This window comes from Lepidochelys kempii, chromosome 28 (assembly GCF_965140285.1).
Source record: "Lepidochelys kempii isolate rLepKem1 chromosome 28, rLepKem1.hap1, whole genome shotgun sequence".
Classification (NCBI taxonomy): domain Eukaryota; kingdom Metazoa; phylum Chordata; order Testudines; family Cheloniidae; genus Lepidochelys; species Lepidochelys kempii.
Genome location: NC_136407.1, coordinates 1435475 through 1461049, shown reverse-complemented (window position 1 = coordinate 1461049; position 25575 = coordinate 1435475). Strand labels below are relative to the sequence as shown.

The 25575-nt window shown below is 61.1% G+C and overlaps 3 protein-coding genes and 1 non-coding gene across 5 annotated transcripts in view; all 4 read left to right on the top strand.

The window, feature by feature from the left end:
- Nucleotides 1-1474: 1474 nt before the first annotated feature.
- SENP3 (SUMO specific peptidase 3) lies at nucleotides 1475-13804 on the top strand. 2 transcript variants are annotated; one of them, XM_073326913.2, is made up of 12 exons: nucleotides 1475-1574; nucleotides 3463-3580; nucleotides 7393-8258; nucleotides 8405-8653; nucleotides 9234-9345; nucleotides 9607-9754; nucleotides 10110-10157; nucleotides 10591-10668; nucleotides 11065-11202; nucleotides 11441-11524; nucleotides 11812-11862; nucleotides 12249-13804. In XM_073326913.2, exons 1-12 carry the CDS (start codon nucleotides 1475-1477, stop codon nucleotides 12357-12359), a joined length of 2103 nt encoding a protein of 700 aa, XP_073183014.1. In that variant the 3' UTR covers nucleotides 12360-13804. The 2 variants fall into 2 exon arrangements, with proteins under 2 accessions (XP_073183014.1, XP_073183013.1); XM_073326912.2 differs by lacking the exons at nucleotides 1475-1574; nucleotides 3463-3580 and adding an exon at nucleotides 2358-2585.
- Nucleotides 13805-20874: 7070 nt separating this feature from the next.
- Nucleotides 20875-25408, top strand: EIF4A1 (eukaryotic translation initiation factor 4A1). Its single transcript, XM_078851017.1, is given in 8 exon segments — nucleotides 20875-20953; nucleotides 22891-22939; nucleotides 23350-23412; nucleotides 23414-23483; nucleotides 23765-23904; nucleotides 24438-24560; nucleotides 24562-24607; nucleotides 24886-25408. Coding segments are annotated over 8 exon segments (699 nt in total). The 5' UTR covers nucleotides 20875-20930; the 3' UTR covers nucleotides 25071-25408.
- On the top strand, nucleotides 24681-24807 carry LOC140904532 (small nucleolar RNA SNORD10). The gene has a single exon (XR_012156546.1). It is a non-coding gene; the product is annotated as a small nucleolar RNA SNORD10 (small nucleolar RNA).
- A 28-nt stretch (nucleotides 25409-25436) lies between the features above and the next one.
- Nucleotides 25437-25575, top strand: part of CD68 (CD68 molecule) — a 4447-nt gene continuing 4308 nt past the window's right edge. The window contains exon 1 of the mRNA XM_078850810.1: nucleotides 25437-25448. Coding sequence (XP_078706936.1) covers nucleotides 25437-25448 — 12 coding nt within the window. The remainder of the gene's footprint in view (nucleotides 25449-25575) is intronic.

Genomic DNA, 25575 nt, shown 5'->3' with positions numbered 1-25575 from the left:
GCCCCAGGACCATCTCCAGTTCCAGGGTGCCCCAGGGCAGCCTCTCGTCCCACAATGCCTTGGGGCGACCACAGCCTCCTGTCCCACAATGCCCCGGGGCGACCGCGGTCTCCTATCCCACCATGTCCTGGGGTGACCTATCCCACAATGCTCCGGGGCGACCGCAGACTCCTGTCCCACAATGCCCCGGGGTGACCATGGCCTCCTGTCCCACAATGCGCCTGGGTGACCGTGGCCTCCTGTCCCACAATGCCATGGGGCGACCTATCCCACAATCCACCAGGGCGACTGTGGCCTCCTTTCCCACATTGCACCAGGGTGACTGCGGCCTCCTGTCCCACAATGCCATGGGGCGACCTATCCCACAATGCTCCAGGGCGACCGTGGCCTCCTGTCCCACAATGGCCTGGGTGACCGTGGCCTCCTGTCCCACAATGCCATGGGGCGACCTATCCCACAATGCACCAGGGCGACTGTGGCCTCCTTTCCCACATTGCACCAGGGTGACTGCGGCCTCCTGTCCCACAATGCCCCGGGGTGACCATGGCCTCCTGTCCCACAATGCCCCGGGGTGACCGTGGCCTCCTGTCCCACAATGCCATGGGGCGACCTATCCCACAATCCACCAGGGCGACTGTGGCCTCCTTTCCCACATTGCACCAGGGTGACTGCGGCCTCCTGTCCCACAATGCCATGGGGCGACCTATCCCACAATGCTCCAGGGCGACCGTGGCCTCCTGTCCCACAATGGCCTGGGTGACCGTGGCCTCCTGTCCCACAATGCCATGGGGCGACCTATCCCACAATGCACCAGGGCGACTGTGGCCTCCTTTCCCACATTGCACCAGGATGACTGCGGCCTCCTGTCCCACAATGCCCCGGGGTGACCATGGCCTCCTGTCCCACAATGCCCCGGGGTGACCGTGGCCTCCTGTCCCACAATGCCATGGGGCGACCTATCCCACAATGCACCAGGGCGACTGTGGCCTCCTTTCCCACATTGCACCAGGGTGACTGCGGCCTCCTGTCCCACAATGCCCCAGGGTGACCATGGCCTCCTGTCCCACAATGCTCCAGGGCGACCGTGGCCTCCTGTCCCACAATGCACCAGGGCGACCTATCCCACAATGCCCTGGGGCACATGGGGTGATCGCCTGTCCCACAATGCCCCGCGGCCTCCCAGGCTCCCTCTCCCAGCCCCTCCCTCCCACGGGAAGGATCAGGCCCCGCCCCCTCCCTCTTGAGGGACGCACGCCGTGGCCGTGACGTAACACCCCAGGAGCGAGGCGTGGCCCCGCCCAAGGAGGCAGCGCGGTGACGCAGCGCGCAGCGCGAAGGCGGAGAGGGGGGGGAGTGACGCCGCGCGCCGGGAACGTGACGTAACGCGGCGCTTGCGTCCGGGGGAGGGGGCGGGGCGGCGGAGGTGACGCGGCGCGCGCGGCCCCCCCCTTTCTTTTTTCGGGCGCGCGGGTTGATGACGCCATTGGGCGGCGCCGGCGGCTCCTCGGTCCTGGGAGGCGGCGGCGGCGGCGGCGCAGGGAGCCGGAGCGAGGCCCCGCTCTCCGGGGGGGGGGGTGAGTGACCGGCCCCGCCCCTCGGTCCTGTCCCCCCCCGCCCTGTTCCCACCTGGGTCCGCCGCCCCTCCCCCCCGCCCTGTTCCCACCTGGGTCCGCTCCTCCCCTCCCCCCCGCCTTGTCCCCACTGCGGTCCGCCGCCCCTCCCCCCCGCCCTGTTCCCACCTGGGTCCGCTCCTCCCCCCCGCCTTGTCCCCACTGCGGTCCGCCGCCCCTCCCCCCTCGCCCTGTCCCCACTGCGGTCCGCCGCCCCCTCCCCCCTCGCCCTGCTCCCACCCAGGTCCGCCGCCGCCCCTCCCCCCCGCCCTGTCCCCACTGCGGTCCGCCGCCCCTCCCCCCCCGCCCTGTCCCCACTGCGGTCCGCCGCCCCTCCCCCGCCCTGTCCCCACCCGGGTCCGCTCCTCCCCTTCCCCGCTCTGGGGGGGGTGTTAGAGGCTTTGTGTCCCCCCCCCAGCTCCCCTTTCCTCCCTTGATCTTCTCCTGGGGGGGCTGAGGGGATCTCAGGGCAGAGCCCCCACCCCACCAGTCCCCCCCTCCGAGGGAGCTTTGCCTGGGGTCCGAGGCACTTCCCCCCCCCCAAATACCCAGGCCCCGGGGGGGGGGCTTCAGTGGGGTTGGCCGGGGCGGCCCCCCCTGCTCCCCCCGGCGCTGTGACAAGGGGAGGAAGAGAGACACCCCCCCCCCCGGTCCACCCCTTCCCCCAGTTGCCGGAGAGCCCAGCACCGCCATGGGGGGGCCTGGCCCTTTGCTGCCGGATCGGGGCTGGGCGGGGGGGTCGCTTACTAAACACCCTGTCGGGCTTGGACTCAGGCCTCTGCCTCCCCTCTAGGCGGCCTCTGAATCCGGCCGGGCTCCCGGGGGTACGGCCGCCCTGCGGCGTGGGCTTAACTCGGGTTCTCTAACCCACCCCCCGAAACCCCGGGCTTGACCCCCGGGTGAAAAACCATCTGCTGCTGCTTTGATCTCTGCGGCCGTTCCAACCCAGAAGGTCCTGACTCTTGCAGCGTCGAGGTGCCTTTCCCGTCCCTCGCTCGAACTCGCCTCCTTTCCCGGCTCCGTCGCTGGCTCGGCCTTCTCCTGGCCTCAGCAAGTGCTGCTCATCCCCCCCCACCCCATGCAGCTCCGCAGGTCGTTGGCTCCCCCCCCCCATCTCTTGGCCCCCTCCCCATCTCTATCGCCAGCTTGTCTTTGCTGTCCTGGTCCTTGCTGCCCGATCCCGAGCATCGCCCGTGACGCTGCCGTCTCTGAGGTGGTGAGATCTTTGTTCTGGGTGTCTTTGCCTAGCGCCCTGGCCTCCCGGTCCATGCCCGGTAATGCGAACAAGAGGGCACGCACGCTCCGCAGCTGGATTAGTCGAGCTCACGGTGGATGTGGGCAGCTCCTTGCCTCCCGCCATTCCCCACCCCCTGACAGGCTCCCTGGGACCAACTCCCATCCCCCTCTCTTGCAGCTTCTTCCCATCTCCCCCATACCAGGGGCTCTGTCTGTATCCTCCATTCCCTCTGCTCCCCGTGCTAGGGGCTCTCTGTGCCCCTCCCATTGCCTCCTTCCCCCATGTCAGGGTCCCTCACTTCCTCCCCCACACGAGGGACTCTCCACCCCATACTGGGGTCCCTCAATCTCCCCCATGCCAGAAGTTCTGTGTGTCCCCAATTTTCCTCCCCCATGCCAGTGGTTCTGTGTGCACCCCAATTCCCTTCTCAGCCCCATACTAGGGTGACCCATTCTCTCTCCATTCTGCCTTCTCCCATGCCAGGGCCCCCCAGTCTCACCCCATGCCCATGGCTCTTTGTGTCCCCCCCCCCGCCCCCCACTTGCCTCTTTCCTCCATGGCAGGGAGGTCACGTCTTTGCTGTGCGTACCTTGGGAAAGCTTTCTATTTCAGCAGCAGGTCTTGTCTACACTAGGCACGCTGCTTTGGACGCAGCTTTTCTGGCAAAGCCCGCCTTTATACCGGTACGCTCCCGATTATCCGAAATGCCCCGGGGGACCCGGAATTTATTTGGGTACGCGAGAGTGCAGGGAAATTGAATCAGCGGCAGGGGTTGTTGTCTTCAGTCCTGCCCAGGGGTCTCTGCTTTATGATCTGAACCTCTGCGTTCTCCAGATCCCTTCCTTGGGTAATGCAGAGGTTCGGATAAAAGGGGAAACGGGAGTATAGTGTATATTAAAAACACCCTCTTGGAGTGAAAGAAGCTAGACTGGTAACAGTAAGTCGTAGCATAGTGTGGCATAGTTATATTGATAGGAAGGTGCTTATACCAGCATAGCTTTCAGCTTGTTAGATTTAAGGCCAGATCATCTAATGAGTCTGACCCAGTTATATCCCCATTAAATGTTACCCACTCACTTGCGTTGGACTATGCACCGTCTTCTGGAAAGGCATCTGGTCTGGCTTGGAAGAGTTCAATTGATGGAAAATCCACCATGTGGGAATGTGTTCAAGCAGCGACTCCCCCTCACTGTTACAAATTGGTACCACGTCAGTAAGGCCCCTACCAAATTCACGGCCACTAAAAGCGCGTCACGGACCGTGAAATATGGACCTTGTGAAATCGGGTCTTTTGTGTGCCTTTACAATATGGATTTCACAGGGGAGACCAGCGTTTCTCAAACTGGGGGTCCTGACCCAAAAAAGGTTATTTTAAGGGGGGTCATGGTATTGCTATCCGTACTTCGGCACTGCCTTCAGAGCTGCGCAAGCAGAGAGCAGCACCCCGCCAGCTGCAGGGCAGAAGTAAGGGTAGTCGTACCTCAACACCCCCTACAATAACCTTGCAAACCCCACTCCCCCCACGACTCCTTTTTGGGTCAGGACCCCTGCAATTCCAACACCGTGACATTTCAGATTTAACAAGCTGAAATCATGACATTGATGATTTTTTAAAATCCTATGACCGTGAAAATGGCCCGTGAATTTGGTAGGGCCCTACGTATCGGAATTTGCCTGGCTTCAACTTCCAGCCGTTAAAATCTTGATCTGCCTTTCTCTGCTACCTTAAAGAATTTAGTCCCCGGAATTTTCTCCCCAGGACTGTAATCAAGCAAGCTTCTAAGACAAATCTTCTTCGCAAGGAGATAAATAAGAGGGGAGATGCTAAAAGTCCATAAAATAATTAGACTTGGGACGATTAAGTAAAAGTCGATTTCAGTGTACGCACGCAGACAGATGAGAAAATATTTTCATCGATGATCATTGACATTTACGGCTAGGTGAAGGAAGCCAATATCCTTAAATCAGTTTTGACGTGTGCTATTGACAGTCCGTGTTTTAAACAGTTGTAAATCTTTAGCTTTTTGGAGCTCGACTTTTACTGTCGTTAAATTATTGCCCAGCTGTGAAAATTTGAAATAGATAAAAACATTTAAAATAAGGCATCCCATCATTTTGCACAACTGTGAAAATGTAAATGACTAAAAATCATGGGAAAGGCTGAAAAATAAACATAGATATTATATCCATCGGAATTATAAAAAATAATTAAATTCTGTCTTGCTTAACCATATTGGGATAAAGAAGACGGACTGGGAATTTCTGTTGTCTCTGTCTTGAGATAAGAACAAGGGGACAGTCCATGAAATGAATTTCCTTTGATCAGGTTTGAATTTGCAACCTTTTCATTTGCACGTATTGTCTAACTGCAGTTAATCGGCGGAACTCTCTGCTTCAGGCCAGCAACGTAACAAGATACAAAGAGGGATTGGCCGTCTCTCTGGAATATCCAGAGTTAGGGTAGTGAACGCTAACGAGTTTTGGAAGGGCAGTTAAACCTACCTCATGCTTCGGGATTTAAAGCCGATCTCGGAGATCAAGACAAGACATTTGTAGGGGGTAGTTTATCCCCCATCTGTAGGGTTTTTACACCTTTGTTTGAAGTGTCTGAGGCTGGTTGGATTTGATCTGGCGATTCCAGCGCTGCACAGATGCACAACAGAACCGGAAGGGACCTCTTACGTCATGGAGACAAGATCCCCTGCCCTACTGGGCAACGCTGTCAGATAATCCCGTTCTTAAACTGCTGAAGCTCTGTCTTCGGACCAGTTAGGTTCTCCTCCGAATTCCCAGCCTCCGATCTTGATTTATACATTGTTGGTGAAGGACAATCCACCACGATCCTTGGTCAGTTGTTCCAGTGTTTAATTATTCTCATAAGAGCGGCCAGAGTGGGTCAGACAAAAGGTACATCTAGCCCAGTATCTTGTCTTCTGACAGTGGAAATGCCAGGTACCCCAGGGGGAATAAACAGAACAGGGAATCATCAAGTGATCCATCCCCTGTCATCCATTTCCAGCTTCTGGCAGACAGAGACTAGGGACACCATCCTGGCTAATAGCCGTTGATGGACCTATCCTCCATGAACGTATCTAGATCTTTTCTGAACCCTGTTCTAGCCTTGGCCTTCACAACACCCTCTGGCGAGGAGTTCCACAGGTTGACTGTGCATTGTGGGAAGAAACACTTCCTTTTGTGTGTTTGAAACCTGCTGCCTATTAGTTGCATTTGGTGACCCCTAGTTCTTGTGTTCTGGGACGGAGTAAATAACACTTCCTTATTTACTTCCTCCACACCAGTCATGATTTTAGAGACTTCTATCGTATCCCCCCTTAGTCGTCTCTTTTCCAAGCTGTACGCCTTTTTTCCCCCCGTGCATGTCTCTAGCTGGGGGGCTGTCAGTGCGCACAGAGATGGTGTTAGACTTTTCTCTGCGAGATTGAAAAGCCCGTTATGCAATATTTGTTCCGCAGGTAGATACTTAGAGTGATCAAGTCACCCTTTCACCTTCTCTTTGCCAAGCAAACGAGACCGAGCTCTTTGAGTCTCTCAATCTAGGGCTGGTTTTTGAATCATTCCTACGGCTCTTCTCTGACCCCTCTCCGATGGATCATAGAAGAAGAAGATTAGGGTTGGAAGGGACCTCAGGAGTTCTCTAGTCCAATCCCCTGCTCAAAGCAGGACCAACCCCAACTAAATCATCCCAGCCAGGGCTTTGTCAAGCAGGGCCTTGAAAACCTCTAAGGAAGGAGATTCCACCACCTCCCTAGGGAATCCATTCCAGTGCTTCACCACCCTCGTCCTTAAGTTGTGGGCACCACAATGGGACACAGGATTCAGAGAGTTTTCAGTCAGACACGCAAACGTATTGTGATTTAATATAGAGACCAGGAGGGGTGAGACACCCTTTATTGGACCGGTTTCCGCTGGTGAAAGAGACAGGGGTTTGAGCTTCCACGCAGACGCTCTCTGGGTCCCCGAGAGCTCGTCTCTCTCATATTTTGGGAGCGACACAGCTACAGAGGCCAACGGAAGACACGTGGAGGCTCCCAAATTGGTCCAGAATCAATGGGTCCCTGTCCAGGGGTGAAACAAATTTGGCCAAACCAGCCTCAAACCGATTCAAGAGAGCCCATTACGGTAGCGTCTAGGAATTCGAACTGGGCAAGGACTTATGCCGAGTGTTGCACAGGCCCTGTCCGACCGGGATTGGGGTCCCCCTGGCATCGAGGTTCTCCCCAACCCCAAGATAGGGATGCCCCCCAATTGGCCCAGACACCCTGACTGGATTTGGATAAGGTCTGGGCAGATCCTGGCCTGATTGTGCCAGGTCCCAGCTGGGATCAGAGGTCCCCTGGTACGCTGACAGTGACTCCCCCATTGTGAGGTGTGTTGCCACCCCTCCTCCCTCAGTACCCAGCAGAGTAGGAGCATGGGGGAAACTGAAGCGCGGGATGGGTGGCATGGCAGTGAGTCGAGGATCTCCCTGGCATCCGGTGCAGCAGGAGGCTGGCAGCCCTTACCCTTGTCCCCCGCTCCCTACAGGCACGTCGGAGCCATGAAGGAAACCATCCAGGCCAAGAAGCTGTGGGGCCCCAGCCCTGGGCTCCGTGAGCCCCCGAGGCGGGAGAGGCTGCGCCTGGCGTCTCAGGACTGGGAGGAGCCCCAACCCCCGGCCCCCAAGCATGGCGGCTGCTTCGAAGGCGGGCGCCGGCTGGCCTACACCAAAGAGCAACCCCCAGGCTTCGACAGCGAGGAGGAAGGCCACGCCGGCGACTGGGACTTGCCTCGCGTCGCGGGCTGGGCCCGGAGCAAAACCACCGGGGAGAAGGTGGCCAGGAGCGGAGGCCCGGACTGGCCCTTCGCCGGGGGGCGGCCACCGCTCCTGGGGGCCAGCAGGCGGCGCTGCCAGCTGCGACGGCGTCAGCGGGCCCGGCGGGCTTTCCGCATGCTGCTGTATTCCAAATGCTCCTCCCTGGCCTTCCCCTGGAAGCTGTGGGGCAAGCTGGCCTGCCGGGGGCGCCGGCGGGGCAGCGCCAAGCGGACTCGCTCCTCCCTCTCGCCCGGTTCCCAGCCCGACGACGACCTGAAAGGCTGCCCCCTGGAGGAGGAGGAGGAGGACTGCCAGGGCGGGGCCAAGCCAGGGCCCTGCCCCTTGCGCTTCCGGCCCCGCCCCTCGCCCCGATTGGACTACCACCTGGGCGGGGCCTTCGCCCCCTCGCCCCCCCGGCTCACCCTGCTGGGGGCGCTGATGGGCGAGGAGCCCGGCTCCTCCCCGTACCCGCAGTACGCCCAGCTGCAGCGGGCGGACGGCGCCATGGAGGTGGGCGGGGAGGACGGCGCCCGGCTCCCGGCAGAGCGGTCGCCCCCCGGGAGCAGGAGAGAGGCGCCCACGCTGGACGGGGACCCAGGTAACCAGGAGGGGGCAGGGGGGCCTCACTGCTTGTTATGGGAAGGGGCTATGGCAGAGGGGGGTGGAATTGGACCCATAGGGAACCCCTTACACCCATCCTCCCCCCCAGCGTAACGGGCCCCATGTCTCCTCCCCCGCCCCCAGGCCCCGCGAGCACCCTGCCCAACGGCTTCGCCTCCCTGGCCCCCGACGGCAACCTCGGAGCCCTGGCTGCCGCCTCCTCGGACCCCAGCATCGTCATCAGCAACGTCTGCAGCATCGGCGGGGCCCACGCGGTGGAGGAGTTCTTCCGGGCCAAGGATGGGCCCGGAGGGCCCCCGAGAGAGGCGCCGCCCGGGGAGAAGGCAGCACAACTCAGCCCCTTGCGGGAGGAACACGTCACCTGCGTACAGAGTAAGGAGCTAGGGCGTGGGAGGGGGTGCCCCCCTATGCGGGGCCCCCCAATAAAGGTGGGGAGAAGGCAGGGGAGGGGCAAGTGCAGGAGGACGTCATGCCAAAACGGGTGTAGCGTTGACCTCCCACCACAAGGTGTCAGGCTTTCTTTCAGCAGCCTTGGGGGGGTGAAGGGGAGGGATTAGGACAGGACGCAGCCATGCCGCCGGGCAGTGCCGCTTTCTGGCTTCCTCACCTTTGGCGACTCTCCATGCTTCCCTGCTCAGTTAAGACCCAGAGAAAACCAGGCACCATCACTAGGTTTCAGAGTTAAAATCCCACTTAGCTCCTCCGGGGGACATGACGCACCAGTGAGCCAGGGTCTCAGGCAGACAGCCTGCAATGCGGTGATCTCGGGGAGGGTTTTTTGTGAGCATCAGTGGTGGAAAGAGGCTTGCTTTTCGTATGCAAGCTAAGATGAATCGCGGTCTCTGACTCCAGCATCCCTGTATAACCAGCCGCCCCACCCCAGAGGTGGCCGCATCTCAGCCCCCAGCGCTGTCACCTCAGCTATTCTATCCTGCTGCTCTCCACCCCGCAGGCATTCTGGATGAGTTCCTTCAGGCCTACGGCAGCCTCATCCCCGTCAGCACCGATGAGGTGGTGGAGAAGCTAGAAGACATTTTCCAGCAAGAGTTTTCCACGCCACAGAGGTACCCGGGAGGGTTTAGAGCAGGGCCGGGGAGGGCTAGGAGCCAGGACGCCTGGGTTCTCTCCCCGGCTCTGGGAGGGGAGTGGAGGCTGGTGGGTTAGAGTGGGGGGAGGGGCTGGGAGCCCGGACTCCTGGGTTCTCTCCCTGGCTCTGGGAGGGGAGTGGGGGCTGGTGGGTTAGAGCCGGGGGAGGGGCTGGGAACCAGGACTCCTGGGTTCCATTCTCATGCCTGCCTCCCACCCCTGGCTACCCCACCCCACAGGAAGGGCACGGTGCAGCAGCTGATCCAGTCGTACCAGCGGATGCCGGGCAACGCCATGGTGAGGGGCTTCCGGGTGAATTACAAGCGCCACGTGCTGACCATGGACGACCTGCAGACGCTCTACGGCCCCAACTGGCTCAATGACCAGGTGGGGCGCTCAGCAAGCCCACCGGGGGGTGGGGGGGGCGCTGCGGGGCAGGGGGCCCTCCCCTGGCAGTCAGTACTGGCCCCCAAGCCCCAGGGTGTCTCGGCACTGGGCGAGGGGTCCCTGTATAACCAGCCGCCCCACCCCAGAGGTGGCCGCATTTCAGTGCCGGGCGAGGGGTCCCTGTGTAACCAGCCGCCCCGCGCCAGTGGTGGCCGCATCTCAGTGCCGGGCGAGGGGTCCCTGTGTAACCAGCCGCCCTGCCCCAGAGGGGGTCGCATCGCAGCGCCGGGCACCAGGCCCGGAGTGGGGTGGGGTGCCCCTAACCCTCTGTCCTTTCTCACTGTTGCGTGCGCAGGTCATGAACATGTACGGGGACCTCGTCATGGATACGGTGCCAGACAAGGTGAGCGCCCTCTTACCTAGAGTTTCGGGGTGGCGAGGTGCCATTCTAAGGAACCGCCACTAGGTGGCAACCTGCAGCTGATGGGGACTGACGCCCCTCGATCCCGACCTACAGCCCCTGTTACCCCAGTCCTTGGCTTCCCCTGCACCCCCCACTGGGGTAAATCAGGCCTGCCCCACCACTTCAGCAGAGACTTGATAGGAGTCGGAGAAGCCCCGGCCCTGGGAGGGGAGTGGGGCCTGGTGGTTAGAGTTGGCGGGGGGGGCTGGGAACCAGGACTCCTGGGTTCTCTCCCCAGCTCTGGGAGGGGAGTGGGGGCTGGTGGTTAGAGCCGTGGGGCTGGGGCAGCCCAGAGGCCCTGCTGCGCCCGGCCGGGTGGAAGGGCCGGGCCTGGGGCTGTTGGTGTCTAAACAGAGGCTTCCTCCCTCCCCAGGTCCATTTCTTCAACAGTTTTTTCTACGATAAGCTACGAACTAAGGGGTACGAGGGGGTGAAACGCTGGACCAAAAATGTGAGTGCGGCAGGGGGCGCTGTGGGGCAGGGAGCGGGGTGGGGGGCTCTGCAGGGGGCGCTCTCCCCCGTCAGGCAGGGCTTGCCCTGAGGGGCAGGGAGCGGGGCGGGGGGCTCGGCAGGGGGCGCTCTCCCCCGGCAGGCGGGGCTGGCCCCAGGGCGGCGCTTGGGGACGCTGGGAGGGCGGGGGGTGCTCTCTCCCGGCAGGCGGGGCTGGCCCCAGGGCGGCGCTGGGGGGCTTGGCAGGGGGTGCTCTGCCCTGGCAGGCGGGGCTGGCCCCAGGGCGGCACTGGGGGGCAGGCAGCGGGCTGGGGGGCTTGGCAGGGGGCGCTCTCCCCCGGCAGGCAGGGCTGGAGGAGGTGGCTGGCTGGCTGAGTGCGTGGGGCGCCCCCCGCAGGTGGACATCTTCAACAAGGACCTGCTGCTCATCCCCATCCACCTGGAGGTGCACTGGTCCCTGGTCTCCGTGGACGTGAGGCAGAAGAGCATCACCTACTTCGACTCCCAGCGGACGCTCAACCGCCGCTGCCCCAAGGTAACCGGGCAGGGGGGCAGGGGGCGGGGCCTGTCCCCTCCAGGGGGCGCGGGCTCCCACCTGGCCCCAGGGCGGGGCCTGGCTGGCTCTGGGGACGGGGAATGGGGCACGGGGCCTGTCCTTTCCAGGGGGCACCCATTGCACCCTTAACTCCTGGCAGTCCTATCAGGTGGCCCCTTTCCCCCCCCCTTGAGTCACCCCCTTTGTGCTCCTCCTGCCCCCCCTCAACCCCCCCCAGCACATCTGTAGGTACCTCCAGGCTGAAGCAGACAAGAAGGATCGGCCGGACTTCAGAGATGGCTGGAGGGGCTCCTTTAAGATGGTGAGTCAGGATGCCTGGGTTCTCTCCCCGGCTCGGGGAGGGGAGTGGGGGCTGGTGGGTTAGAGCAGGGGGCCTGGGAGCCAGGACTCCTGGGTTCTCTCCCTGGCTCGGGGAGGGGAGTGGGGGCTGGTGGGTCAGAGCAGGGGGTGGGGGCTGGGAGTCAGGACTCCTGGGTTCTCTCCCCGCCTTGGTGGAGGGGAGTGGGGGCTGGTGGGTCAGAGCGGGGGGGCCGGACTCTTGCCGCGGGCAGGGGGGTGCTCAGACTTCACTCGCCCTCCTCTCCCCAGAACGTGGCCAGGCAGAATAACGACAGTGACTGTGGAGCCTTTGTCCTGCAGGTGAGCGGCGGCTGGCGCTGGGGGGGAGCCGGGGGGAGCAGCGGTTCCTCACTGGCGCCCCCCCATCGCCCGGATCTCCCCCTGTGCACACCGACAGCCCCCCAGCCACTAGGCCCCCCCTTAGACCTGCCAACTCCACCCATTGTGGAGGCTGCAGGGACGCCGTTCGCATTCTCCCCCCCCCCCCCCCCAAGTCCCACCGTGCGTTTTCCCCGTCGCAGTGGTGGGCCGCATCTCGCGCCACCCACGCTGGTGATGAGCCGGGCTGAGACCCGACGAACTCAGCTCACGCAGACTGGGGCCGGATGGGAGCCAGCGCCCCCTGGAGGGGAAAACTTTTTCTCTGTGCCCCTGGTTAACTCTGCTTCTCCCCCCCTGCCCCCCAGTACTGCAAGTTCCTGGCGCTGGGCCGGGCGTTCACCTTCACCCAGCAGGACATGCCGAAGCTCCGGCGACAGATGTACAAGGAGCTTTGCCACTGCAAACTCAGCGTGTGAGACGCCCCCCCCCCACGCACCCACCTCTTCCCTTCCGGATGCGGCCACGCGGACACCGCCTCCTCCCCCACTCTGGGGGGGGCACCCTGAACCCCAGGACGGGCAGCGGGAAGGGGCATTAACTCTGTAGCATTGGAACTGTTCAAGCCGGGGTGAGGGAGGCAGCTAATCCCAGCTCCCTCCTGCCCCCGCCAACCAGACTTTTGGGGGACCGTTTTTTACTTGGGGGGGGGGCATCCCCCTCTCCCCCGGTTCTGTATTATTTTTTTCATATTTAAACCCAGTTTCCCTTGTTACATATTTGGAGGGGGGGGTCATGGTAAATACACCCCCTACCCCTGAATTTTGGGGAGACACCGGCTTTGGGGGGAGGGGTGTCACTACGGGGGCGGGGGGAGAAGGAGCCATTTCTACCCAGACCTCGGGGAAGGGGGGCAGAGGGGAGATGACATTGGAATCTCTACCCCCACCTTTTCTTCTCCCGTGGGTTATTTGTGTTAGTGAAGTTGTATGTTGGGGGGGTGGGGGGGACACAAGTTTATACACTGGGCTGTGAGATGAGAAGCTTTTTTTTTTTATATATATATATATATATATATAATGCGGCGGGAAATTGTTCTGGGCAATAAACTTTGTTTCTTTGGAGAACCCCCTGGGCTTGAAATGTGGGTCCTGCGGGGAGGGGGTGTCATTTCCCCTGTGTACTCCCCCGCCCGCCAAGCGGGGCAAATTGTCTCCCCGTGTTGGCCGTTTGGAGGAAGAATGTCTGCTAGGGGGCGCCGGGGTGGGAAACGGGACACTGGTAAGACAAGCCGAGTTTCAAACAACTTAACAAACTCAGCCGAAGCCCGGGACTTGGTGGCCACGGGTGACTTCAACTACCACGACGTCCGTCGGGAAAACAACATGGCAGGGGACAGCTGATCCGACGAATCCTTGGACCGCCCTGGAGGCCATTTTTTCGCTCAGAAGGTGGAGAAAGCAACTCGGGGCGAGGCCTTGACGAAGGGGGAGGAACTGGTTGAGAATGTGAATGTGGAAGACAAGTTGGTGATTCCGGGAAAGGATACGACGGAAGACGGCACAATAAAGACAATGGATTTCAAGGAGGCCGACTTTAGCAAACTCACGGAGTTGGTAGGTAGGATCCTGTGAGAAGCAAGTGTAAGAAGAAAACGAGTTTGAGAGATTTGGTCGTTTTTAGGAGACCTGATTAAGGGTGCAAAAGCAAATGATTGCCCTGAGAGAGAGAGAAGTATGGCTGGAGACCACCCTGGCTTAACCAGGAGATCGTCAAGGATCTGAAACGCAAGAGTGGAAACTAGGTGAAATGACAAAGGAATATAAACAAATACGTAGGGACAAAATTCGAAAGGCCCAAAATGAGCACAAACTAGCTAGAGACATACTGGGTAACAAGGAAACATTTGGCAAATCCATTAGAAGCACGAGGAAGACCAAGGAAGGGGTCGGCCCGTTACTCAACGAGGGGGGAGGGAAACGATGATAGAAAATGTTGAAATGGTGAAAGTGCTAAATGACTTTTCTTTGTTTTCACCAAAAAGTTTCACGGAGATTGGACGTCCCACGTACTGAACAGGAGCAGAGGTTAGAACAGGGAAAGAACGAGTTAAAAATGACTCAGCCACCTTAGATGTCATCAAGTCACCAAGGGCCTGATGAAATCAGAGAAGATCAGGTTGGAAGGGACCTCAGGAGGTATCTAGGCCAACCCCCTGCTCAAAGCAGGATCAACCCTAACTAACTCATCCCAGCCAGGGCTTTGTCAAGCTGGGCCTTAAAAACCTCTAAGGAAGGAGATTACACCACCTCCCTAGGGAACCCATTCCACTGCTTCACCACCCTCCTCGTGAAAGTGTTTCCGAATATCCAACCTCGACCTCCCCCACTGCAACTTGAGACCATTGCTCCTTGTTCTGTCATCTGCCACCACTGAGAACAGCCGAGCTCCATCGTCTTTGGGACCCCCTTTCAGGTAGTTGAAAGCAGCTATCAAATCCCCCCTCACTCTTATCTTCCGCAGACTAAATAATCCCAGTTCCCTCAGCCTCTCCTCATAAGTCCTGTGTTCTAATCCCCCTAATCATTTTTGTTGCCCTCCGCTGGACGTTTTCCAATTTTTCCACATTCTTCTTGTAGGGTGGGCCCCAAAACTGGACACAGTACTCCAGATGAGGCCTCACCAATGCGGAATAGAGGGGAACGATCACGTCCCTCGATCTGCTCGCTATGCCCCTACTTATACATCCCAAAATGCCATTGGCCTTCTTGGCAACAAGGGCACACTGCTGACTCATATCCAGCTCTTCCGTGCACAAGTCCATGGGGCCGGACGAGTTGCATCCGAGAGTGCTGAAGGAATTGGCGGCTGTGATTGCAGAGCCACTGGCCATTATCTTTGAAAACTCGTGGCGAACCGGGGAAGTCCCGGATGACTGGAAAAAGGCTAATGTAGTGCCAATCTTTAAAAAAGGGAAGAAGGAAGATCCTGGGAACTACAGGCCAGTCAGCCTCACCTCAGTCCCTGGAAAAATCATGGAGCAGGTCCTCAAAGAATCAATCCTGAAGCACTTGCATGAGAGGAAAGTGATCAGGAACAGCCAGCATGGATTCACCAAGGGAAGGTCATGCCTGACTAATCTAATCGCCTTTTATGATGAGATTACTGGTTCTGTGGATGAAGGGAAAGCAGTGGATGTATTGTTTCTTGACTTTAGCAAAGCTTTTGACACGGTCTCCCATAGTATTCTTGTCAGCAAGTTAAGGAAGTATGGGCTGGATGAATGCACCATAAGGTGGGTAGAAAGCTGGCTAAATTGTCGGGCTCAACGGGTAGTGATCAATGGCTCCATGTCTAGTTGGCAGCCGGTATCAAGTGGAGTGCCCCAGGGGTCGGTCCTGGGGCCGGTTTTATTCAATATCTTCATAAATGATCTGGAGGATGGTGTGGATTGCACTCTCAGCAAATTTGCGGATGATACTAAACTGGGAGGAGTGGTAGATACGCTGGAGGGGAGGGATAGGATACAGAAGGACCTAGACCAATTGGAAGATTGGGCCAAAAGGAATCTGATGAGGTTCAATAAGGATAAGTGCAGGGTCCTGCACTTAGGACGGAAGAACCCAATGCACAGCTACAGACTAGGGACCGAATGGCTAGGCAGCAGTTCTGCAGAAAAGGACCTAGGGGTGACAGTGGACGAGAAGCTGGATATGAGTCAGCAGTGTGCCCTTGTTGCCAAGAAGGCCAATGGCATTTTGGGATGTATAAGTAGGGGCATAGCGAGCAGATCGAGGGACGTGATCGTTCCCCTCTATTCGACATTGGTGAGGCCTCATCTGGAGTACTGTGTCCAGTTTTGGGCCCCACACTTCAAGAAGGATGTGGATAAATTGGAGAGAGTCCAGCGAAGGGCAACAAAAATGATTAGGGGACTGGAACACATGAGTTATGAGGAGAGGCTGAGGGAGCTGGGATTGTTTAGCCTGCAGAAGAGAAGAATGAGGGGGGATTTGATAGCTGCTTTCAACTACCTGAAAGGGGGTTCCAAAGAGGATGGCTCTAGACTGTTCTCAATGGTAGCAGATGACAGAATGAGGAGTAATGGTCTCAAGTTGCAGTGGGGGAGGTTTAGATTGGATATTAGGAAAAACTTTTTCACTAAGAGGGTGGTGAAACACTGGAATGCGTTACCTAGGGAGGTGGTAGAATCTCCTTCCTTAGAGGTTTTTAAGGTCAGGCTTGACAAAGCCCTGGCTGGGATGATTTAACTGGGAATTGGTCCTGCTTTGAGCAGGGGGTTGGACTAGATGACCTTCTGGGGTCCCTTCCAACCCTGATATTCTATGATTCTATGATTCTCGTCCACTGTCACCCCTAGGTCCTTTTCCGCAGAACTGCTGCCTAGCCATTCGGTCCCTAGTCTGTAGCGGTGCATTGGGTTCTCCCGTCCTAAGGGCAGGACTCTGCACTTGTCCTTGTTGAAGCTCATCAGATTTCTTTTGGCCCAATCCTCCAATTTGTCTAGGTCCCTCTGTTTCCTATCCCTACCCTCCAGCGCATCTACGTCTCCTCCCAGTTTAGTGTCCTCTGCAAACTTGCTGAGGGTGCAATCCACACCATCCTCCAGATCATTTTTGAAGATATTGAACAAAACGGGTCCCAGGACCAACCCCTGGGGCACTCCGCTTGACACTGGCTGCCAACTAGACATGGAGCCATTGATCACTCCCCGTTGAGCCCGACGATCTAGCCAGCGTTCTGTCCACCTTATAGTCCATTCATCCAGCCCAGACTTCTTTAACTTGCTGGCAAGAATAGTGTGGGAGACTGTGTCGAAAGGTTTGCTGAAGTCAAGATATATCACATCCACCGCTTTCCCCATATCCAGTTATCTCATCATACAAGGCAATCAGGTTAGTCAGGCATGACTTCTCCATGGTGAATCCAGGTTGACTGTTCCTGATCACCTGCCTCTCCTCCAAGTGCTTCAAAATGGATTCCTTGAGGACCTGGTCCATGATTTTTCCAGGGACTGAGGTGAAGCTGACCAGTCTGTAGTTCCTGGATTCTCCTCCTTCCCTTTTTTTAAAAGATGGGTACTCTATTTGCCCTTTTTCCAGTGGTCGGGGACCTCCCCCAGTGGCCATGAATTTTCAGAGACAATAGCCAATGGCTCTGCAATCGCATCAGCCAATTTCCTCAGCACCCTCTGCTGCATTAGATCTGGACCCACGGACTTGTGCATGTCCAGCTTTTCTAAACAGCCCTTCACCTGTTCTTTCTCCACTGAGGGCTGCTCACCTCCTCCCTACCCTGCCCTGCCCAGTGCAGCAGTCTGGGAGCTGCCCTTGTCTGTGAAGACCGAGGCAAAAACAGCATTGAGTACTTCAGCTTTTTCCACATCCCCTGTCACGCGGTTGCCTCCCCCATTCAGTAAGGGGCCCTCGCTTTCCCTGACCTTGTTGCTAACATGAGTCCATCCTAGAACACTCAAGGAGCTGACTGAGGAGATAGCTCGGCTATTGGTCATTATCTTCGAAAAGTCCTGGAAGACTGGAGCGATTCCAGAGGGCCAATTTAAGGGCAAGCCGGGGCATTACAGACCCGTCAACTTTACTTCGGTACCCGGAAAGATAACAGAGCAACGAATTAAGCAACTAATTTGCAAACACCAAGCAGGTAATAATAGTAATGGTCAGCATGGATTTAGAGGTTTTTAAGGTCAGGCTTGACAAAGCCCTGGCTGGGATGGTTTGGTTGGGGTTGGTCCTGGTTTGAGCAGGAGGTGGGTCTAGATACCTCCTGAGGTCCCTTCCAACCCTGATCTTCTATGATTCCGATTTGGCAAGAGCAAATTGCATAAAACCAACCTGCTAGCTTTCTTTGACAGGGTAACAAGCCTCGTGGCTAGGGGGGAAGCGGTAGAGAGGGTCTCTCTTGACTTTAGAAAGGCTTTAGTAAGGGTCACGTGCCCTCACAGACTATTACTATGGTATTAGCTACTGCAAGAGGTGTGCAGAATGGGTTGGAAAACTGTCCCCGGCGAGGAGTTATCAGCGCTTCATCGTCAAGCGGCCAGGACATAACGAGTGGGGTCCCGCAGGGGTCGGTTCTGTATCCTCATCAGGGAGTTAGATAATGGCGGCGAGACCACGCTTCGAGTTGGCGGCCGACACCCAAGCTGGGAGGGGTGGCAAGTGCTTTGGAGGAGGGGATTAAAATTCAAAACGAGGCGGAGAAAGGGTCTGAAGGAAAGAGGATGAAATTCAATCAGCACAGATGCACAGTACCCCACTTAGTAAGGAATAGTCAGTTGCACACAATGGGCACGGACTGCCTAGGCAGGAGTACCGCGGAAAGGGATCTGTGGGTCCCCCCTGCTCTAACCACTAGACCCCGCTCCCCTCTCCGAGCCAGGGAAAGAACCCAGGAGTCCAGCAATCCAGCATACTGTTAATTTACCAGCCTGGCACCATTTGGTCACCCGGCAGCTCGACCCAGGCCAGCGCTACCAGGCCGGGCACGGAGCCGGGGGGCAGCTGGAGACCTTGGGCAGTTTTTCTTTCTCGCGGAACATTTCAACGTCCCAGGCCAGGCGATCCGCAAACAGCATCACCTCGCCCAAAGGGCCCCGACCCATCGAAACGACATCTGGTTCTTCCCCCGAATGAGCCGAAAGCGTCTAAACACAAACGCGCCGGCTTTGGAAATATTTCACCTTAGCGGGGGGGGCGGGGGTGGTGTTATATTTGATGCATTTGCTCGTACTTTTCTGCCTTGGGGTCCAGCAGACGCCCAGCGGCCTCTTGAGTGCGTTTGGCCCGTACGTGGCAGCCAAACCTTTGACCTTTGTTGCAGCCTGGGGACCGGTTTCGATGCCGTTGTGTGGCTAACGCACCCCCCAATTATAATCCATCCATGGGCTCAGCCCGGCCGGAGCGGGAGTCTGATGGTGGCCCAGTGGTAATCACCTGGCGCCGAATACGCTGGCAAGCCAGGGACCCAGTTTCGGACCCAGCTGTGGTGGGCAGCCATGCCTGGGGGGATACAGCAGGTGAACTGCCAGCTGCCGGGGTGGGGGGCTGCCTGCAGGAGGCTGGTGTTGCTGGCCGGGCCTCGCTTGTGTCGGTTCTTCTCAGCCATCGGCTCGGGGCGAACGTGTTACCGGGTCGGCTGTGGGCCCCTAACTGAGAGTCTCTGCCCGGTGACCCCGGAGCCGGTAACGGGAGCAGGGCGAGAAACGCCAGTCTGTGAGAACAGGCCCACAAACCCAGAGCCCCGCAGCCGCCGACGGCCCCGCCAACCCCTGCCTGGCGCCCCCCCAGCCCACCAGGCGCCCCGCTCTCATCCGTTCCCCCCAGCGCTGAATGGGTTTGGGGTAGGCCCACGGCCCGAGAGCCCCCACCTGGCCATCAGAGCCATCGGGCAGCTGGACCCGGGGGTGTGACTGTGGTCTGGCAAGGGTGGAGGAAGCTGTTGGAGGTGGGAAACTGAGGCAGGCAGAGGTGCCTGTGGAAGCCCAGGGTGGGGAATAAGCTTGGGGGGGGGGAGGGGCGGGCGCAGGGAACAGACAGGGGAGGCTCGAAGCAAAGCTGTCCCCAGCTAGATAGCTCTGGGTAGGGCCCTTGCTGGGAGGGGCTAGTGGGAGGGGATCTGGGGGGGGAATCCAGGGGGGGTTGTGGGGGGGGTCCGGTAGAAGGGAATGGGGGGGTGCTGGGCATGGGGGGGCTGGCTGGAGGGATCCTGGGGGGCCTGTGGCAGGGGGGCTGGTGGAGGGGATCCCATGGCGGGGGGGACTGGTTGGAGGGAATTGGGGGGGGGCCTGTGGCAGGGCGGCTGGTAAGAGGGGTTAGGGGGGCTGGTGGTGGGGATCCCGGGGGGGGGCCTGTGGCGGGGGGCTGGTAGGAGGGAATCGGGGGGGGCTGTGGCGGGGGGGCTGGTTGGAGGGAATCGGGGGGGGCTGTGGCGGGGGGGCTGGTAGGAGGGGATCCGGGGGGGGCGCTGTGGCCGGGGGTATGGGGAGGGGCTGGCTGGAGGGGGGGCTGGTAGGAGGGGATCCCGGGGGGGGCCTGTGGCGGGGGGGGCTGGTTGGAGGGAATCGGGGGGGGGGGCTGTGGCGGGGGGGCTGGTAGGAGGGGATGCCGGGGGGGGGCCTGTGGCGGGGGGGCTGGTTGGAGGGAATCGGGGGGGGGCTGTGGCGGGGGGGCTGGTAGGAGGGGATCCCGGGGGGGCGCTGTGGCCGGGGGGTATGGGGAGGGGCTGGCTGGAGGGGGGGGCTGGTAGGAGGGGATCCCGGGGGGGCCTGTGGCGGGGGGGCTGGTTGGAGGGAATCGGGGGGGGGGCTGTGGCGGGGGGGCTGGTTGGAGGGAATCGGGGGGGCTGTGGCGGGGGGGCTGGTAGGAGGGGATCCCGGGGGGGGCGCTGTGGCCGGGGGTATGGGGAGGGGCTGGCTGGAGGGGGGGCTGGTAGGAGGGGATCCCGGGGGGGGGCCCTGTGGCGGGGGGGCTGGTTGGAGGGAATCGGGGGGGGGGGCCTGTGGCGGGGGATCCGGTAGGAGGGGATCCCGTGTGGGGAGGGCTGGGGTACGGGTGCCGGGAGGGGTCACGGCCCGGGTGGGCGAGACGCTCACAAAGGCAGGCCCCAGCCTCTCCCCACCCACGTGTGCGACCCCTGGCGGCCTCACTTCCGGCCCCGGAGCCCGCCCCTTCCTGCCCGCCCGGCCATTGGCTCACTGAGCCCTGACGGGCGCGCGCGCCAGCCAATCGGCGCCCGGCGTGTTGGCGCCTGACTCACCCCGCTGGCGGGCGGGGCCCCCCGAAGGGAGGGGGCAGGGCGCCTTGACGTCACACGCCTCTTTTCAATCGGCTTCGACGTCCACCGGCCGGGAGCCGGCCAATGGGCGGGAGCCGGGAGGCGGGCCCTGGGCGGGGAAGCAGCCAATGGGAGCGGGGCCGGTGGGCGGGCGGCCAATGGGAGCGGGGCGGGGGCGGAGCTTGCCGGGGGTTATAAGACGGGGCGAGGCGGGTGGGGGAAGGATCCTGCCCAGGATGTCTGCGTGTCTGGAGAGCCGGTGAGTGCGCGCGCGGCCCCGGCTAGGCCCTGCCGGACCGTACCACTGCCCAGCCCCCCAGAGGGGCGGGCGCGACCCCGCGGCGTTCCGCTCCCTGCGCGCGCGGGCCGAACCATTCCGCGGGGGGGGGGGGACTCGGGCGAGCCCATGACAGGAAAGGGACTTTTAGGCCGTAAATCGACCACGCACACGCGCCCTTTGGGCGGTACCACCCGTTTTTGGATGGGGGGGGGGAGTCATTCCGGTTTGGGAGGTGGATGGGCCAATCCAGTCCCTTGTTTTCCTTCCCCTTTGGGGGGGGGGTGGGCGAGTCCATTTAAACCCCCTCCCCGGGGGACGCGGGCGAAGCATCCGGGCCTGGGTGGAGGGCAGGGAGCAAGGTGGGCGAGCCCATTCGCGCTCAGGGGGAGGGGGTGCAGTTCGAGCCACGGAGAAGGGGGGCTGGACGGAACCACCCCGCCCGAGTGGGAGGGGGGGGCGGTGCGGTGCGCGACGCCATTTTGTGACGCTGGGCGATCTGGATGCGGCCTGGCTCCGGACGGAACCATCCGATCCTGCGGGGGGGGGGGACGAGACGATTCTTCCCGTCGGGGGGGGGAATCCTGTGGGGGGGGGGCAGTCCAATTCCAGTAACTCTTTTGTGGGGACGACAGGACGGAACCACCCGACGGGGGGGGGCGTTAATGCGCCGCGGGGATGCGGGTTGGTCGCGCCTGGACGGATCCATGTGTGGGGGGGGGGTATAGCAAATGGACGAGCCCATCCCTCGATCCCCCCTCCCCGGCCCAGTCCATTATCGGAAGGGCGGGGGAAAGAGCGGTGGGCGAATCCATTCTTTCCCTGCGGGGGGGGGGCGGCGCGCGCGGGAGAGGAGAAGCGCGCGGCCCCGCCGGGCGCCTCCATTGTCCTGCCGCTGGGCATCCGGGGAACGCGGGCCGTGACGTCACGCCGGCTTCCCCGCCAATGGGCAGAGGGGGCGGGACTTCCGGGTGTGTGGGGGGGGGGAAGGGCCGAGGGAGAGGCCCGAGCACGTGGAGCGGCCTGGGCCGGGCCTGGGGGCGGCGCGAGGTCACGGGATGGGAGGGGGGCCACTTCCGGGGCGAGGGGGGCCACTTCCGGCCCCTGCTTGAGAGGAGCCTGGGGGGGGACCCCAGGCGGCGGGGGCGGGATTGAGCGGCCCCCCCCCCGGGCTGGGGTGGGGGATGGGAAGGGAGGGGGGCGGGATTGAGCGGCCCCCCCCCCCCGGGCTGGGGTGGGGGATGGGAAGGGAGGGGGGCGGGATTGAGCGGGCCCCCCCCCCCGGGCTGGGGTGGGGGATGGGAAGGGAGGGGGGCGGGATTGAGCGGCCCCCCCCCCCCCGGGCTGGGGTGGGGGATGGGAAGGGAGGGGGGCGGGATTGAGCGGCCCCCCCCCCCCCGGGCTGGGGTGGGGGATGGGAAGGGAGGGGGGCGGGATTGAGCGCCCCCCCCCCCCCCGGGCTGGGGTGGGGGATGGGAAGGGAGGGGGGCGGGATTGAGCGGCCGCCCCCCCCGGGCTGGGGTGGGGGATGGGAAGGGAGGGGGGCGGGATTGAGCGGCCCCCCCCCCCGGGCTGGGGTGGGGGATGGGAAGGGAGGGGGGCGGGATTGAGCGGCCCCCCCCCCCCCGGCTGGGGGGGCCCCTAAGCCTGATAGGGGGAGGGGGATTCCCGGGGGGTTGAGGGGACCCCAGGCTCCTGAGGCTGTGGGGAGGACGTGGTTTTGGGGGAGGCATCTGGGGGGGGCGCTCGGCCCCCTGGAGAAGGGGGGGCCCACCCTGCCCCCGGGGGTGGGTGCTGGGGGTCCTGATGGTGGGTGGATGGGTTGGGGGGGGCGGGGGAGCAGCCCCGGGGGGGGGGGCGCCATCTGGTTCCCGCTGACCTCGTCTAACCCCCACCCCTTGTCTCCTTTTGCCTTCCAGTTCTAGAGACAATGGCCCCGAGGGAATGGACCCCGATGGCATCATTGAGGTGGGCTGGCGCTGGGAGGGGCCGGGGGGGGGTCTGTGGAGCAGGAGGATGAGTTGTGCATTGGGGGGGGGCAGCCATGAGGTGCTAGGGGGTGGATGGGCTCCTTGGGGGAAGGGATAGGGTATCGGGGGGCTGCGGCAGAGGCTCTGAAGTGCAGGGGGGTGGGTGGATGGGCTCATTGCGGGGGGTGGGGCTGCAGGGAGCAAAGCAGTGTCTAATGGGGCGTCACTAGAGATGCGGGGGTACCCAGACAGGATTACTTTCAGGGATGGTGACTTGGGCGAGCAGCAGGCTGAGAGAGGTCTGTATGCGGTGATGGGGGTCAAGACAGGAGTCTCGAGGGGCTGGGGGATTCATGGGCGGGACTTTATGGGGGGGTGTTAACCCCCTTCCCCTCGCCCCCCCCTCAGAGCAACTGGAATGAGATCGTTGACAGCTTTGACGACATGAACCTGTCGGAGTCCCTGCTGCGGGGGAATTTACGCCTATGGATTTGAGAAGCCCTCCGCCATCCAGCAGAGAGCCATTCTTCCTTGTATCAAGGGTGAGTCGGTCCTTGGGGAGGGGGGGCGGGTCCCAGCAGGGCAGACCCTGGCCAGACTTTTCCCCCTCCCCTGCTAATGGGCAAAGAGGCGTCCGCTTGGTGGCGCGGCTCTTGAATCTAGCAGGGGAGAGAGACGAGCCCCCATTCATCCCAGCGCAGTATCCCGGGTGGTGGCTGTCGCTGGTTCATGCTGGGGGCACACGGCTATCGGGGCTACCGAGTGCTGCGATGCGGCCACCTCTGGGGCGGGGCGCTGACCGGTGACTTCTCCGCTCCCCCAGGTTATGATGTCATTGCGCAAGCTCAGTCTGGTACTGGGAAGACGGCCACCTTCGCCATTTCTATCCTCCAGCAGATCGAGCTGGACCTCAAGGCGACCCAGGCCTTGGTGCTGGCCCCAACCCGAGAGTTGGCCCAGCAGGTGAGTTGGGCAGGGCAGTGCCCCCGCCCCCTTGTTTAAAGGGGGTGACTCAGTTGGGTGACAGAACCCAGGAGTCCTGACTCCCAGCCTTCACTGCTCAAACCCGCCAGACCCCACTCCTCTCCCAGAGCCAGAGAGAGAACCAGGAGTCCTGGGGCACGGCTCAAGGCGTGTGGGAGGGGAGGTGGGAGAGCAAGCTCGGTCCACGTGGTTACTTGGTAGGAATCACGCCCACTTCCTCCCTTGCTAACTGGGCAAAGACGCGTCTGATTGGTGGCGCGGCTCTTGAATCTAGCAGGGGGAGAGAGACGAACCCCCATTCATCCCAGCGCGGTATCCCGGGCGGTGGCTGTCGCTGGTTCATGCTGGGGGCACACGGCTGTCGGGGCCCCTCGGTACCAAGCGCTGAGATGCGGCCACCTCTGGGGTGGGGGTGGCTGATGGTGGGGGGATCCCCTCGCCCGGTGGAGGTGCGGCCGCCTCTGGGGTGAAGCCTGGCTCTCCGGCCGTTCACCCTCGCTTCCTCCCTGCAGATCCAGAAGGTCGTGATGGCCCTCGGGGACTACATGGGGGCCTCCTGCCACGCCTGTATTGGGGGCACCAATGTCCGGGCCGAGGTGCAGAAGCTGCAGATGGAAGCGCCCCACATCATTGTGGGGGACTCCGGGCCGTGTCTTCGACATGTTGAACAGGAGATACCTGTGTAAGTTCCATGGCTTGGGGGTCCCCTCTCTGGGCACCCCCCGGGCGGGTGGGCGTGGACCTGCCCCGTATCTGTTCAGTGACGATTCCCCATGCGTGTCAGCTGATGCCGGTGCCACCTTGTGCCCCCTGCTAGGCGTTCTGCCGTCCGGGCCTGGCACAGGGGCTTCTGGGCGTGATCAGAGCTCTCTGACTGAGAACAGCATCTCTGGGGGCTGACTCCCCTCTTGCCCCCCGCACCCTGCTCAGGCTAACGGCCTCCCTGCCCTCTCCCCGCAGCTCCCAAATTCATTAAGATGTTCGTCCTGGATGAGGCCGACGAGATGTTGAGCCGGGGATTCAAGGATCAGATTTACGACATATTCCAGAAGCTGAGTGGGAACACCCAGGTGAGCTTGGAACCGGGGGGGGGTCTGGAATCAGGGCCCCTGGTGGGCCAAGAGCAGTCACCTGGGAGGAGCTGAATCCAGAACTGGGGGTTCATCTGAGTGTGGGCTTGCTGCAGGAGACCCCAGGACTGGTGTGGGGGTTAGTGTGGGTCTAGGTTATTTGGTGTGTGGGGGGGAGGGTGTGTCTGGAAGTGGCAAGACTAGATGAAGCGGTTGGACTAGAAGCCAACGGGGACTGTCCATGGGGAGTTGAACCCAGCTGCAGGGATCGAGGACCCAGGGGCGGACTAGACCAGAAGGAGCTGGGATTGTCATGGCGGGTCTAGAACCGAAGGAGCAGTGGAATGAACTGGGAGGAACTCAGAGGCAGGGCTAGTCATAAGGAGTTAGAATTGGCAGTAAAGGGGGGGGTGGGTCTAGAACCCAAAGGGCAAGTCAGTCATGTGGGGAAGGGTAGGGCAGGGGTTTAGAATCCGGGGGCTAGTTAGTGGGGTGCTGCAGCTACCAGTAGAGGGGTCTAGAACCCAGGGGGCAGGTACAAGTTGATGGGGAGGCTAGAACTTACTCTGAGATAGCGCGT